The sequence below is a fragment of the Esox lucius genome, chromosome 3, assembly GCF_011004845.1.
Source record: "Esox lucius isolate fEsoLuc1 chromosome 3, fEsoLuc1.pri, whole genome shotgun sequence".
In the NCBI taxonomy this organism is placed as follows: Eukaryota; Metazoa; Chordata; class Actinopteri; order Esociformes; family Esocidae; genus Esox; species Esox lucius.
Genome location: NC_047571.1, coordinates 25,132,086 through 25,149,182, shown reverse-complemented (window position 1 = coordinate 25,149,182; position 17,097 = coordinate 25,132,086). Strand labels below are relative to the sequence as shown.

At 43.3% G+C, this 17,097-nt stretch overlaps 1 protein-coding gene across 2 annotated transcripts; it reads right to left on the bottom strand.

Annotated features, from left to right (window-relative positions):
• Positions 1-147: 147 nt before the first annotated feature.
• Positions 148-16,083, bottom strand: si:ch1073-184j22.1 (erythroferrone). Of its 2 annotated transcripts, none has more exons than XM_010892215.5 (9): positions 15,721-16,083; positions 14,616-15,098; positions 14,247-14,363; positions 12,844-12,958; positions 6,362-6,489; positions 4,843-4,954; positions 4,250-4,331; positions 2,222-2,300; positions 148-1,946 (listed from the first exon to the last, which is right to left on the bottom strand). In XM_010892215.5, the coding sequence occupies exons 2-9, from the start codon at positions 14,766-14,768 to the stop codon at positions 1,848-1,850; spliced, it is 885 nt and encodes a 294-aa protein (XP_010890517.1). In that variant the 5' UTR covers positions 14,769-15,098; positions 15,721-16,083; the 3' UTR covers positions 148-1,847. The 2 variants fall into 2 exon arrangements, with proteins under 2 accessions (XP_010890517.1, XP_010890525.1); XM_010892223.5 differs by having other exon boundaries at positions 14,616-14,844.
• Positions 16,084-17,097: the final 1,014 nt, after the last annotated feature.

Sequence of the window (17,097 nt, the reverse complement as noted above, 5' to 3'; positions counted from 1 at the left end):
ATTTTTCTCTCTGCATGTTGCTCGACAGACGGCACGCCTAATACGGTACCCCAGACTGAAAACCAGACGTTTTTTTTTTCCTTGGAAGGTATACCAGTGCTGTGTGTGTGTGTCTGTCTGTCTGTGTCTGTGTCTGTCTGTGTCTGTCTGTGTCTGTCTGTGTGTCTGTCTGTCTCTGTGTCTGTGTCTGTGTCTGTCTGTCTGTCTCTGTGTCTGTGTCTGGCACAAAGCCAAGCACAAGGCGCCACTTTACGAACATGATGATCTCACCCCAAATCCACCTCCAAAACAATGTGTATATTCATCGTCCTGTCAGAGTGCCCTTGTGCACGCACATACATAGAAGCCAAGCAGAAAACATATCTACAGATCTCTCTATGTAGCGTATAATTATCCTTGGAATTGAAATTGAAAACAGATTATTCCACATTTAAAAATCAAGACATCTGAGAGCATATACTAACCTTAATTGATAGAAGAAACATTTTATTAAAAGCAAAATTATAAAAAACAAACATACAAATTTTTCCGATATTCATTTCACATCCAAAAGCGAATAAATATTCTGAATAGTGACTTAAAGCAAATCATCAACAATGAAAGTAGGAGTATTAAAAATAAATCTATATCTACAAAATGGTGGTTTCTGAGTGTTAAAATGTTCCTGGGTCATCTTCCCCAGACCCCCAAAGGTATTTTTGGAACAAGTAGGCACAAACTACATCTGTACAATAAAAAACATATATTTTTTTATTGTGAATTGATTTACGTTGCAAAATGTTTTGCTACATTGTGCCTCAACGAATTTGACTCTGTTGTCTTAGCAATGCTGTTATGGATAATTGAAATGGTTGCTATGTGTCTGTCAATGGTGATGACACACTCCTCCCACCACCAGGTACCAGTGAAAGGCTTTCCTGTGCTCTCTGCCATTAGTAGTGTTTTTTTTGCCATAGCTTTTTAGTGCAACCTGCATTCTGTATGTACGCACAAAGACGGGCAGTAAATCTTAAATGCATATTTCAGTCTTTGTGCTTTTTATAGGACAGAAATACCATGTAATTGATTTTGAAAAATTATTTTCTTATTCACTTTCAGAAGTCTTGTGACTGCATTATAAAGCCCTGAACATTGTTAATGGGTCAGTTGTAGGTGCAAGGATACGCTTTCAGAGGGAAGATAATACAGTAAATGTGGTTTTTATTGGAACACTGTCAGAACATGAATTCAAAGTGACCTTTTTGTGAAACACTTTCAAACGTCTTCAGTATTCACCCTGCACACCAACGACTGTTTGAGCTGGTACCCAAAGTTGACGTCGGAAGACACAGTAATCAGGGACGTAAGCAACTCAGAGGGCATTCTCCGGGCTGAAATCCACAGGTTATGGTGTAGCCAGAACCTCAACGTGACCAAAACTAAAGACATGGTAATAGATTTCAAGACCAACCTATTATCCTAGCTATGGAAATCAATTGCCAGATCACAGGACGAGTAGAGGATTATGAATAACTGAGGACATCATTGACTATAAGGTCTCTATCAACGGAAATTCAGAAGGTTTAATGTCTGATCCATGTTTCAAACATTTTTTAAATAAGTGGGAACATCATTATAGAAAACCAGAAACCCCTCATTGACATTATAAAAAAAAAGCAAGCAAGGAAGAATGAACTAGTAGTCAGGGACATTAAGCCCCCGAGTACAACCACCTCAGTATATGTTTTTAATGAATGTATTAATTTCGATATGTGTGTGCGCACATCTGTGTTTGTGTCTAAGCATATTTGTGTGCGGGTGCGTTTGCGTCTGCACGCGCGCCCGCGCGCACTTCCACGCGTACATCTTCACACTCCCAGGAGTATCCCAGAAAACAACGTGTCCCGGAGGACTGTGAGCGCTGAGCCCGTGCCGTTGTCAACAAACACGGAGACGTACTCCCCCGCCTGCAAGCCAGAGCACAGAGGATTAGACGGCATCAGTCACTCCACGCTCCTCTCAGGCCTGTCATGAAAAGGCCTGGTAATACTCATTAATCACTCTGACTGCCTCTCTCATAGGTAATTGCACATAATTGTTGAAGTATACATGTACGTCGTTATCTAAAGATAAGTGTTGATGGACTGTCTCTGTAGATATGAGGTAGTTGGGAATGAGTGGCCGACACACATGTAACTATATACTGTGTGTGTGTGTGTGGGGGCGGGGGGGGGGGGGGTACCTGCAGGTAAAGGGTCCCTGTCAGTAAGATGTTGAAGACTCCTCCTGAAGTACCCACCCCTGTCACCGACTCCAGAGACCTGGAACATTCAAAGGTTATGTGTGGGTGTGTTTGAATATGCGTTGAGATAGATCCCTCCAGCTCCCATAGGAACATGGTATATTAGGTGTCTATCAATGTGGGCAAAACCTCTGTTCATGGATCCCAAATGACATGCAAAAAAAAAAAAATTCGCAAGCATGCATTTGCAATATCTCACAAAAGTGAGTACACCCCTCACATTTTTGTAAATATTTGATTATATCTGTTCATGTGACAAAATTAAGAAATGACACTTTGCTACAATGTAAAGTAGTGAGTGTACAGCTTGTATAACTGTACATTTGCCGACCCCTCAAAATAGCAATTTTCCCTCCCCAGTGTCATGTGACTCATTAGTGTTACAAGGTCTCAGATGTGAATTGGGAGCAGGTGTGTTAAATTTGGTGTCATCGCTCTCACAATCCCTCCTACTGTTCACTGGAAGTTCAACATGGCACCTCATGGCAAAAAACTCTCGGAGGATCTGAAAAAAATAATTGTTGCTCTACATACATAAAGATGGAAAACCTTTTTTATAATTTTAACCTGAAACTGAGCTGCAGCACGGTGGCCAAGACCATACAGCGGTTTAACAGGACAGGTTTCCACTCAGAACTCGCCATGGTTGACCAAAGAAGTTGAGTGCACATGCTCGGCGTCATATCCAGAGGTTGTCTTAGGCAAATAGACATATGAGTGCTGCCAGCATTGCTGCAGAGTTTTAAGGGGTGGGGGGTCAGCCTGTCAGTGCTCAGACCACACGCCGCACACTGCATCAAATTGGTCTGCATGGCTGTCGTCCCAGAAGGAAGCCTCTTCTAAAGATGATGCACAAGAAAGCCTGCAAACAGTTTGCTGAAGACAAGCAGAGGACATGGATTACTGAAACCATGTCCCTTGGTCTGATGAGACCAAGATAAATGTATTTGGTTCAGATGGTGTCAAGCATGTGTGGCGGTAACCAGGTGAGGAGTACAAAGACAAGTGTGTCTTGCCTACAGTCAAGCATGGTGGTGGGAGTGTCATGGTCTGGGGCTGCATGAGTGCTGCCAGCACTGGGGAGCTACAGTTCATTGAGGGAACCATGAATGCCAACATGTACTGTGACATACTGAAGCAGAGCATGATCCCCTCCCTTTGGAGACTGGGCCGCAGGGCAATATTCCAACATGATAATAACCCCAAGGACACATCCAAGACGACCACTGCCTTGCTAAAGAAGCTGAGGGTAAAGGTGATGAACTAGCCAAGCATGTCTCCAGACCTAAATACTATTGAGCATCTGTGGGGCATCCTTAAATGGAAGGAGCGCAAGGTCACTAACATCCACCAGCTCTGTGAAGTCATCATGGAAGAGTGGAAGAGGACTCCTGTGGCAACCTGTGAAGCTCTGGTGAACTCCATGCCCAAGAGGGTTAAGGGAGTGCTGGAAAATAATGGTGGCCACACAAAATATTGACACTTTGGGCCCAATTTGGACATTTTCACTTAGGGGTGTACTCACTTTGGTTGCCAGGGGTTTAGACATTCATCGCTGTGTGTTGAGTTATTTTGAGGGGATGGCAAATGTACACTGTTATACAAGCTGTACACTCACTACTTTACATTGTAATAAAGTGTCATTTCTTCAGTGTTGTCACATGAACAGATATAATCAAATCTTTACAAAAATGTGATGGGTGTACTCACTTTTGTGAGATACTGTATGTTGAAAGTGTCATTTGAGTAAGTCTTATTGTACCATTTAACATCTAGCTAAAGTGTTTTGTATGTGGAATTTCTAAAGTCTGACAATCTCACAAACATGAGCGTTATTTCCCAGCATTACCAAACCTTCCTATTGCAGCTGAACTAGCTAATCATGCCTTTTAGGAAACAAAGGGGAAGATGTATTCAGCTAACCAGTGCACCAGTGTATGTATATACTGTGCATGTACTTATACTCACACATTGCTCTGACACAGAGACTCAATGCAGATGGAAGCCTTCACACTGTCCCTCATCCTGGCCTGGGACCTCTCATTGGGCTCTGAAGACCGACACACAAACACAAACACACACACGTTGCCTTATACTCATACATATTATACTCATACAGTTGGTGTGGGGAGGTTTCTCTATGGGCAGACATTCTGAGAAAGGACCCCACCCCTGTTCCTGAGAACTGCCTTGTCTTCACACCATCTTAACACTGATTGGCTAGGGCACTGCCTGAGCCACTTCTGAAGTATATGACACACCCAACAAATTCAAAAGTATTTTTAGGTTTTCTGGCAGCGACTCCATTTGGAGTTTTTATTGACTGCTATTTGATCTATTGTGTAGATGTGTTTGCATTGTGTAGTTTTTCTGTTACTCCTTGATAGGCTCACCCTCCCATTGATCCAATCGCTCCCTAACTGCTATCCTCCCCCAGCTTCCTGCTTCCTCATTTTCCCCGCCAGAAATTGTCATTGTATTTAATTTAATATTTTCCAGGACTCAGTGTACTGCCAGAACCCCCCCCCCTCACGCCCGTCTCCCCTCCCCAAAAGTCTCACCTATGAGGAGGCTGGCAGTGAGTTGGTAGAACCCAGATATGGAGGCCGTGTAGCGGCCGCTGCTGGTGTTGAATCCCTGGCCCCTCTGGAGGCTCCGTTCTGTGTCTGAGGGCTGGAGGGGCCACAAAGGAAGACAAAAGTCACATTTCAAGTGATTCTAGCAAATGGACCAATGAAGCCCAGTCACATTTCACCTCTCGATCCAGGGACGGGTGGTGGGATGGAAGGAGTTCCAGATCAAATGTCGGTGCGAAAGTGCGCGCGTGATCACGTGTTCATTTTAACACGTGTGTGTGTGTGTGTGTGTGTGTGTGAAACAACAGCCAACACCTTAAGGGGTTTGCGACACGTTTCGAAGGTGACCCGGCGGGTCTGTGTCCTTGAGAACCAACTCACATGACCGGCAGCATCATCCATCCGCCTTCAGGGGGGGGGGGAGGACGGCCTGCAGAGAGAAACGCAGCACTGACAACTACAACTGGGCCGTCCCTCTGCCGGCAGACCGAAACAACGGATTTAGGATGAGCGGAAGACCCAACCGCATTGACACACACGGGATAGGCACCGCCTCCTCTGATCGGTCTAGGGTTGTGGATGGCAGAGCATCGCCGGGCGTGGTGGCGGACATGTCAGTTGCTGTCATTTGCCGAAACGGCCTCCGCGGGACAGACCTTTAAACGCACGGTCTGTGGTTGGCAGTGTGAATCCCACGTCGGACAATGAAGCCAGGAACCAAACCCCGAGGACTCATGCGAGTCCTCCACGGGTATGATGGGTGTTAATGCCGGTGAGGTAAGTGTGTGTCTCGGTGTTTCGTGTATGTTTGGGTGTAGGAGCGTGTTGCAACTGTTTTTTACTTGACAGTTGGATGTATCCCCATAGAGAAGGCTTCAGCAACGGAAGGCACACCGAGGTTTTGAATACGTTCTTTCCTGAATGGCTTTTGGTTGGGACCTGACAACATTTGAGTGTCATTCACCCCTCACCCGTGTATGAAGGTAATCTGTTAGGAATTTATAATGAAAACGTATGTGTTGAGTAAGACAGGGAAGTGTGGCTAAGACGCCCAAGGCATGTCTTTCTCCAGGATCAGCTCACTCCACTCAATCCCTGAGTGTTCATTGTTTTATAACAGTGAAGCGGAGTGATCTGTTTGTCAGAGTCTATTAACTCCCCCAGAAAAATCATATATTTATGATTGGAGCCTCAAACTCGTTGACCACAAAACTAATTGTTAGCTCTGAATATTATCGGGCTGACAACTCAAATTTCACCTGGAAGATTAGACTCTCAACGGGCTTTAGAGTGAGACGTTGATTAAAATTGAAATAATATGCCAGCTGTTAATTACAGTTAAACGACGGTGCCTAAACAAGTCTGCACAAACCTGAACCCTTCTTCGCATTCCACCATGTCTCAGAGCTCCATGTGTCTACATCTTACATCGACACACGGCCGCATCGCATGCTGCTGCGAGGGAATCACGCGCTCGTGTGCTTTGGTCAACCGTGTCACTCACACTGCCGAACGGCTGCAGCTCCAGCAGGCTTCGGCGCGGCACTGCGAGGGGGTGATGCAGCCGGCCGTGGAAGGCCGTGGCCACGCGATGCGGCCGCTCACAAAGCAGACAAGTACTGACCGCCATCTCTGAGGGGGAGGGAGAGAGGGAGGGAGGGAGGGAGAGAGGGAGGGGGGAGGAAGAAACAGGTTAGAGAGCGAGAGGGGAAAGAGGGGTGAGATATGTGTAGAGAGAGTTTCTGCGATGATTTATTGTACTTTATAATTCACCCAGTTTCCTAGTGTACAATTTATATTTTGCATTATTTTACCAGGTAAGTTGACGGCGAACAGATTCCCTTTTACAGCAGTGCCCTGTGAAACAGTTAAGGTGGAGAAGAGATGAATGAACCGTCTGGAATCTAGGGGGGATAAGGTCGCCATGATAGTACGAGGATCTGATTGGAAATATGGCCATGACAGCCTACTATTAAGATCAGTGCCGTGGATTATTTTGTGAACACGTGGAGTCAGGGCTCCAGTTAAACATGTTATACGAAACACTGCACCCCATGCGGTGCAATGTCCCCTTCACTGCTCTGGGGCACTCGGATGGAGCTTTACACCCGAGGGAAGAACCCCCACTACTGCTCCTCCAACACCACTTTCTTTCCAACTGTCTTACAACACGTTTTGAAATATAAATGAGATATGGGTTTGTTTGAATAAGAGCAACGTGTGTGTCTGTGTGTGTGTGTGTCTGTGTGTGTATAAGTTGTACTGAGTGTTTTTGAGTGTGGTTTAGTTTCTGTGTAAGTGTGTGTATAAGTTGTACTGAGTATTTAAGAGTGTGGTTTAGTTTCTGTGTTAGTGTGTGTGTAAGTTGTACTGAGTATTTAAGAGTGTGGTTTAGTTTCTGTGTTAGTGTGTGTATAAGTTGTACTGAGTGTTTTTGAGTGTGGTTTAGTTTCTGTGTTAGTGTGTGTATAAGTTGTACTGAGTGTTTTTGAGTGTGGTTTAGTTTCTGTGTTAGTGTGTGTATAAGTTGTACTGAGTATTTAAGAGTGTGGTTTAGTTTCTGTGTTAGTGTGTGTATAAGTTGTACTGAGTATTTAAGAGTGTGGTTTAGTTTCTGTGTTTGTGTGTGTGTAAGTTGTACTGAGTATTTAAGAGTGTGGTTTAGTTTCTGTGTTTGTGTGTGTGTAAGTTGTACTGAGTATTTAAGAGTGTGGTTTAGTTTCTGTGTTTGTGTGTGTATAAGTTGTACTGAGTATTTAAGAGTGTGGTTTAGTTTCTGTGTTAGTGTGTGTGTAAGTTGTACTGAGTATTTAAGAGTGTGGTTTAGTTTCTGTGTTTGTGTGTGTATAAGTTGTACTGAGTATTTAAGAGTGTGGTTTAGTTTCTGTGTTAGTGTGTGTGTAAGTTGTACTGAGTATTTAAGAGTGTGGTTTAGTTTCTGTGTTAGTGTGTGTATAAGTTGTACTGAGGATTTAAGAGTGTGGTTTAGTTTCTGTGTTAGTGTGTGTATAAGTTGTACTGAGTATTTAAGAGTGTGGTTTAGTTTCTGTGTTAGTGTGTGTGTAAGTTGTACTGAGTATTTAAGAGTGTGGTTTAGTTTCTGTGTTAGTGTGTGTGTAAGTTGTACTGAGTATTTAAGAGTGTGGTTTAGTTTCTGTGTTAGTGTGTGTATAAGTTGTACTGAGTATTTAAGAGTGTGGTTTAGTTTCTGTGTTAGTGTGTGTGTAAGTTGTACTGAGTATTTAAGAGTGTGGTTTAGTTTCTGTGTTAGTGTGTGTGTGTAGTGTGTCAGTGTTGTATGTGTGCAGCGTCACCCTGCCCGGCTGTGTGAATAAAAGTATTTTTGTTTTAGAATGCTGTCAGAACAGCCTGCAGCTCCTGGAGAGCACAAACAGACCTGTGTCTACTCACATGGCCGCCTGCCAGCTCCCATTCCTCACCCCCCAGACATACACGCACAGCAAATCACACACACACACACAAACACACACACACATGCGGCAAAGTAACAAAGACACACTAGCGAGTCTGAAGGAATCTGCGGAATTCAAAGGCAGAGCCAAGTCACATACACGTTCTGGAAAATGACCTCTATTAAGGGATCAGACCAGCCCACAAAGAGACATGCAGACCCCCCAACAAATGATCAAGACACCCAAAACAAAGCTCCGCAGACACAAACAAACCACATATAGACACACAGATTACCGCTCAAATGCTCATAGTATTAAACATATATACACACAGACTACCGCTCAAACGCTCATAATATTAAACATATATACACACAGACTACCGCTCAAACGCTCATAATATTAAACATATATACACACAGACTACCGCTCAAACGCTCATAGTATTAAACATATATACACACAGATTATCGCTCAAACCCTCATAGTATTAAACATATTTACACACAGACTACCACTCAAACACTCATAGTATTAAACATATATACACACAGACTACCGCTCAAACACTCATAATATTAAACATATTTACACACAGACTACCACTCAAACACTCATAGTATTAAACATATACACACAGACAACCACTCAAACACTCATAGTATTAAACATATACACACAGACTACCACTCAAACACTCATAGTATTAAACATATTTACACACAGACTACCACTCAAACACTCATAGTATTAAACATATATACACACAGACTACCACTCAAACACTCATAGTATTAAACATATATACACACAGACTACCGCTCAAACGCTCATAGTATTAAACATATATACACACAGACTACCACTCAAACACTCATAGTATTAAACATATATACACACAGACTACCACTCAAACACTCATAGTATTAAACATATATACACACAGACTACCGCTCAAACGCTCATAGTATTAAACATATATACACACAGACTACCACTCAAACGCTCATAGTATTAAACATATATACACACAGACTACCACTCAAACACTCATAGTATTAAACATATATAAACACAGATTATCGCACAAACCCTCATTGTATTAAACATATATACACACAGACTACCACTCAAACACTCATAGTATTAAACATATATACACACAGACTACCACTCAAACACACATAGTATTGAACATATATACACACAGATTATCGCTCAAACCCTCATTGTATTAAACATATATACACACAGACTACCACTCAAACACTCATAGTATTAAACATATATACACACAGATTATCGCTCACACCCTCATAGTATTAAACATATATAAACACAGACTACCACTCAAACACTCATAGTATTAAACATATATAAACACAGACTACCGCTCAAACACTCATCGTTTTATATGTATTTACATACAGACAACTGCTTAAACACTCATAGTTTTAAATGTATATACACAGACTACCGCTCAAACGCTCATAATATTGAACTAAAAAACACACAAACTACCACTCAATATAACTCATATAGTATGACACATACACTCACACAAAGACAAACTACCACTTATACCCAGTATTAACGTTACATGTTTACATTTCATTAATCACCAAAACTATACAACCAGAAAGTGTAGTTGCAGTACATAAAAACAATACTCTTCCAAAGCTGCCTGATCCCACAGGCTTACATTTAAACACTACATGAATCCATGAAGAGTTTAAACATGAGCTTGCAGGATCAGGGACTTTGCAAGGCTAAAATACATGAAACAGAAATATGTTTCATTATAAAATAAATTGTGCAATACATTTTTTGTATATATTTGTACCCCATTTTCCCAAACCTCATCATGTACAATTAGTAGTGCATTGTCCCATCGCAGCAACTCTGGCTTAGGAGAGTCAAAGATTTGGTATGCATCCTCCAATACATGCTGTTTCTTATCACAGTGCTATCTAACCGAGTCAGTCAAGGCTGTGCTGTGTACAGGGCCGGTTCTAGGCATAAGTGACACAAGTGGCTGCTTAGGGCCCCAGACCACTAGGGTGCCCCAGACCGCTAGAGAGCCCCAGACCGCTAGGTGGTCCCCAACCGCTAGGTGAGCATTTTAAAATTTTACTTAGGGCCCCCAAACGGCTAAAGCCGACACTGACTGGGTGACATACAGTGCCCTTATGGGATACCCAGCCACACAAGGAGAGAACAAAAAACAGACAACACAAGCAACCACAAAGAAATGGCTTATCTACTATCCCACCAAGATCCACCCAAACAAGCACACATCTAAAACTGACAATCATGATGATCAGTCTTCAGGAGTGTTTTTCGGAGTGACTTCAAAGCTTTCCTTCCTAGACAAGATCAAGGTCCCAGCACAGCCTGTTTTGCCCATCAGGTAAGGAATTCTTTATGATTAATTCTGATACCTCCAGATTTTTGCCACACTGTTGGTGACCTTGTGTTAAATAGCTTTATGAGTGGAAGATGGCACAATAAACATATACTAATTAAAACACATGGTTTTAAGGAAAACATTAAAAATTCTTATCTGCATTCCAGCCATGTATTTGATCTGTGCACGTTTTAGCACCAGCCAAATGAGCGTCCCATGTATGAGTGACTGAGTTGGGAACACACTGAACCTTGAAGAAGTCATTTTAACAGACATACTTTACAAACGAAAGCTGGATTGAACATGAAAGAATTAGACAGACAATCGTTCCCATATTTGTGATTGTCTGTGATTGATAACGAAGATGTAAGCCCCCCTGTAACACTCATGCTGATCTCTGATTCAAACTCCCAGTGTCACATCAGTCTAATCTAAAGAGCCACTGTTGACGCCAAACTACATTATCTCTGACGATTTTAGTACTAGTATGCCCAAATACATTATCTCTGATGATTTTAATACCAGTACGCCAACTACATTGTCTCTGATGATTTTAGTACTAATACGCCCAACTACATTATCTCTGTTGATTTTAATACCAGTTCGCCAACTACATTGTCTCTGGTGATTTTAGTACTAGTACGCCCAACTATATTATCTCTGATGATTTTGCAGTACTAGATTCAAAGAGAATGACGTTTGGCGGGGTCATACTTTCTTTCTTTGCTACCTGAAAAGAATTGTTAACATCTCATACTGTAGATATCTTAAATCAGGTGCTCTCCATTTAATCTCAACCAGCTCGTTAACACACTGCTGTCATATAGAGAGTGTTCTACCTTTTTGTTCCCGGGCCAATCATGGTGGGCTGTTCATTGAAAACAAGCTCAGTGGGCTGCATGGCGGAGGGCTTCAGGGCCTTCATGGTAAATAGGCCAAGTGCATCATAGAGGACCCCGCACACAACTAAGCTTTTAACTGCTGCCTTCTGGGAGGAGACACAAGGTCCCACTGTTCAGCATTAAAAGGAGTTCCACCAGCCATCCGGCTGCTGAAGACGTAGGACTGATGTAGGCCCATACTTGGTCAGAGAGTAGACCGCAGGGACTGACTGATTATGGGTAATTGTCGGCGCCCGGTGAGGCAGCCACAGTGTTTTGGATATTGCTCATGTGTTTACGTGTTGTTTGGTAAACTTTGAAACACAACATGAATCAGGGTTTCTTTAACCCCGGACTGCCTTATTTAAAATTAGAGTTGACTTAAAGGAGCCATTTCTAAACATTTACAAACACATGAAGACAAAAGCTAATTATATTATAAAGGGTATTGGAGAAAGATGTCATTTGAAATGTAATACTTCATAAATAGTTTGTTATTATCTGTGAATTTACGCTCATAGATTTGGCAACTTCCCAGTCATTTTATTTTGTGTATTTTGGTTTGATCATTGTGTAGTGCCAGTATCAAAGAAACTGGGATGAAGCTCTGAATGCCAAGCTACTAAGTTGTTATCTAGTTAGATTCTAATGCTAGGGCATTACACATAGAGAGCGCCTCAAACCAAACTGAAATGTTGTAGCTAGATAGTTGTTATATGGTTCACTGCTAAGGCTATTTAGAGTTGTAAATACATTGTTTCTGTTATTCCCTTTATAGACACTAGTGGGAGGAAATCACCAATATCTTCCTTAAGTCAACAAATTGGCCAGCCTTGCCTAAGGACAGGGTTGGCATTGAGAGCAGGGATTTCCTGGTCTTATCACACATTAGCAACTCTCTCAGGTGGTTTGGGCGAATGCTAAAAGCCAACCGAAGTCAGTAGATGAGTAAGCATGCTCTATCATTTCCTGTTTTGAAGTACCATATATACAATAAGATATGAGAAAAATTTGGAAATGCAAAAAAACAAAGGTATACATAAAGAATGATACATTAATATGATGTGAAGAACAAATATATTAATGGGCTGTGAAAGTCATTTACAATTTTAATGCTTGGGAATTTTGTTTCTTTGTCCATGGCTCGTGATGAAAATAACGGAAAAACATTCCAGGTTTATCCAACGGCCATTTTAATGCAGCCACAGATATGGCTTTCTAACTGACATCCAGATCTGCCCCTTAATAACTTCAGAGTCTGTTGTTAGTCTCTGTGCTTACGTACCTCTCAGTCGTAATTGGAACTCCTGCATTAGTTCTTCCTGCTCAGGTAACAGCAGGGCAGGGGGGCCCGGTGGCCCTTGGGGACCCGGTGGTCCGGGGGGCCCTGGTAGACCATGCTACAGACACAGAGATGCTGATGAAATGCAGTCCTCAATGATCAGTCCTCAAAGTGTTCAGATAAACATTCAATCTAAAGCTTAAGGGAACCATTTTGGATATATGTGTACCCTCTAAAAAAAAATTTTTTTAAACAATATTCCGCTATATAACATGAGCATCAAGTCGTTTCACTAGGCCCCCTAGCCAACATGTTGATAGATTTTGTTAGATCCTGCATTCAAGTATCCCCGGGCCCAGAATGCAAAGCTGCCAGCAGAATGTACTCATGATGTTCAGTGTGAACATTTGGGGACAAGACTGGTGTGCAAGAGCATGCAGGACCTTGTCTACAAATATCTGCCTGCAAATATCTAGCGGTTCTGGCATTACCCATTCAGCAGGGTCCTTTTGGGCCCCCTCCCCATGACTGTGGGCCCTCACTCTGCTTGCACTGCTTGTTCCCACACCCCTGGTGGGATGCCTCACTTTTTCCTGAACGGGTGTCCTAAACTCACAGTGCTCAGACCGCACATATTGCCTGTGTGTTTGCATTTTAACTTAGCTGGAACATAAGGAGACCTGCCTTGGCTTGGTGGAAACTAACAGTGAAAGCCCGTTCACTCACCGGCTGACAAGTCACAGTTGTAAGTCGGCCTGTATGTGATGCGTCTCGTTATACTACACACACCTTCATTACTGTGGGCATGCATTGTTTTTTTGGCACAGTAAACGCAGTCTTTCTGTAGCTAGAGTGTTCCTCTAACCCGTGTCCAACTGTTTGTTGCTACAAGCCAGTACTGTATGTTTATTTACACCTGCTGCTAACCATAAGCCTGGACGAGTCCACACAGAGCCTGTTGCTCGGTATGTTTTAAACTGTGTTAAGTTTCATTTAACATTGCTGTCATTATAGGAAAATCTGTTATTCCAGAACGGCTTACAGGAGCAATCAGGCTTATGTATCTTGCTCAAAGCCACAACAGCAGATTCAAAATGATATTATTGACTCAGGGATTCAAACCTGCGATCATTTGGATGCTGGCCCAACCCTCTAACCAACAAGCAACTGTATCTTCAGCCTCTGTTCCACCAACGCTTCATGCTCATGATTGTTACTAGGTGGTCTGGTTTTGGCTCAGCAAATAACTATTAACTAAGTTATCTTAGAGACTAAGCCTATGTCATCTGCGCCTTAGGCCTGCTCATGTCCGATTAGCTAGAGTGTCAATGTTAACAAGCTCATGCCTGTTTTGGTTAGGCTTGTGCTAGCCAACTGTGTAGATCTGTGTGTGTTTCCAAGTGTACCTTAGATGGCCTCTTCTGTGGCTTGGTCTTCTTGTTCTCGCCTTTGTTAGAGTTGCGTCTGAACACCAACCAGGAGTTGCGAGGACTGACGATGGCCACATCTGAGGAGACAGTCTCCTGCAATTACAATGAGTTGCCATTACTGTATCTGGAGAAATGTATTGCAGTGCACCATGCTGACAGTAACCACTTGGCACCTTACACTGTACAGCAATGTTACAATATTTACTACAGCCATTACCTCAGATTTATTACCTCACACCCTCCGTTAGTCGTTCATCATGTCACAGTAAGTGAGAGACGCTTTAGTAGTGTATATGTGCGTGTGTGTGTGTGTGTGTGCGCATGAGAGGGAAGACAGAGACGTACCGGGCTCTCTGTACTGACAGTATTATTCTCTTCCTGGTTCTCCTGACTTGTCTCACTCTCTGCAGCACAAAAGGTCACCAGCAGCCCAAGGATGAGAGGCACCAGCAGGAGCCTGCTTGGGGTGCCCCTTTCTTGGGGTGTCCTGGGCAGCATGCTGTGGGCGCTGGAGGCCTGGCGGTGCTCCTTCTGGGGACTCAGATCTTCAGCTTGCCTGTTTTAGGCACCCATCCTGTGGATGTGATAAATCCTTAGTATAGTGGCTTTGCTTCCCTGACGGCTGATGGGGGTGTAAGGCAGACAGTGTAGAAGGCTGGTAATTCTTTTCTGAGGTTAAGTTGTTCCTCAGGTGTGTTTTCCCCAGAGTTCCCTGGTCCTGTCAAGGCCCTGTGATGCCACAGTGTGTCTCTGTTCCTAGTAATCTCAAGCCATACGATGCTCTAATGTCTCTCCATTCCTCTGTTCATAGTCTTCGTCTCTCCATTTCTGTTGATATAAACATTTGGATTTCAGCGTGTCAAATACTTACTGCATATGTTGCATGCAAAAGTATGTTTGAAACTCAGTGTGTATGGTATTGCCACTGTGTGAGACATAAATACTGTGTGTGTGGCACTGGCAGGGTTTTTGTCTCTCCGAATGTGTGTGTGTGTATGTTTGTCTGTCTGTCTGTGTAACAATTTTACTCTGTGTGTGGTATTGGCACAGTGGGTGGGATTACAGCTATTTCGTTTGCCCTCCTCTGTCTAGCCAACTCTAGTTTTTGCTTAGTCTTTCACAGCCCTACTCTATTTATCGTACTTGCTCCTACTGTCTGTCTGCCCATCTGCCTGTCAGTTGATCTCTCAGTGTCTGTCTGCCTGTCAGTTGATCTCAGTGTCTGCCTGTCAGTTGATCTCTCAGTGTCTGTATGCCTGTCATTTAATCTCCCAGTGTGAGCCCGTCAGTTGATCTCTCAGTGTCTGTCTGCCAGTCAATTAATCTCTGTGTGTGCCTGTCAGTTGATCTCTCAGTGTCTCTCTGCCTGTCAGTTGATCTCTCAGTGTTTGTCTGCCTGTCAATTGATCTCTCAGTGTCTGCTTGTCAGTCGTTCGGTCTGGCTCCCCACCACAGCTTCTGTTCCTTTGATTGCTGGCTGAATGAAGGTGTCCTATTTCCGGATAGATTTCCAACCTGCCTTGACTTTAATCCATGTTCCTTGGTCTCAGAATGCTGCTCCAGTGTTGTGGCTGTGTCTGGAGGGGGTTCTGCTTTCAGACCTCTCTCTCCTTTTCTTTTATCTTCCTCCAGTCCCGTAAGACTCCTCCTCCTCCCCTCCTTCACGGGCTCCTCCTTCACTCTCACTCTCTATCAGTCTCTTGATCTGGGGCTGTCATTCCGTCCATCCACTGTTCACCTCGTCTGCCCTGCGCCCACCATGTCTCTCCCTATCTCCCCTCCTCCTCCTCCTCGTATTGTCTGGATCAGATCTCTGTTTGTGGTTTCGCTCTCCCTCCCCCCCCCCACCCCCTCTCTCCCTCACTCTTGTTTCTCCTTCTCTTCTGCATGTTCTCTTGCACTGACTCACAAAGCAGCCCACATTACCGTGTTGCCTGCTGGGTCCTAGTGCCAACAAGGTAGCCATTACTCCTTGACTGATCCAGTGGCGTTTATTCGAGTGTGTATCAGTCAGACAAAAATCTAAACGTGTGCATTATGGCGAACACTAAGCAGTCGCAGAGAGAGGGAGAAAGCTTTCAGCCGTTCCCCTTGACTGGTCTTATTCGCAAATGTGTTTCCGTGAGTTCAAAGGCAACCACCATTTACAGACCAAATGAACATACATAACAACAAATGGTCACGAAGGTCGATAGAGCCGACAGCAACTCTGGCTGTTGAACGGAGGTTCAGTGAAAAAAAAAGAGAGAGAGAGAGAGAGAGAGAGAGAATGGTGGAACAGTTAGCGGGACAGACGGAGGAAGAGTGAGAGACACAGCGTAGATAAGGGAGAGGAGTAGTCTCACATTGTAACTCTGCTGCCAATATGACGCCATTCGTCAGGGAAGTTGGTGCATGAGATAGCAATACCAGGATGATGACATGTTATTAAGAAGTTGAGTGTACGGTTTCCGAGGAAATGCATTTCCCCAAAATGCCTGTGCACTATCCTATTCGACAGGGCTGGTGAAGGGGAGTGGTTTGGTGTGATAATTAATTGGTTGAAATGTATGGAGACTTTGTTCATTTTAAAGAAACGTATTGATACACCATATGGTTCAGGAGAAATGCATTTGTTTGAAAATGCCAAAGCAGAAAGTGAACTGCAGATTCTGGATCCCAACATCCAGATGTGATACAGTAAACATCCAATATGAACTATTTCCTGGACAATGTTGGAATTACTGCTAATATATAATATATATATGTATCAGAAGCCTTAATGAATCATCTAGAAATAATGGTTAACACAGTATGTTATGAACCTGTTCGTTCCTTTTATTCTTGC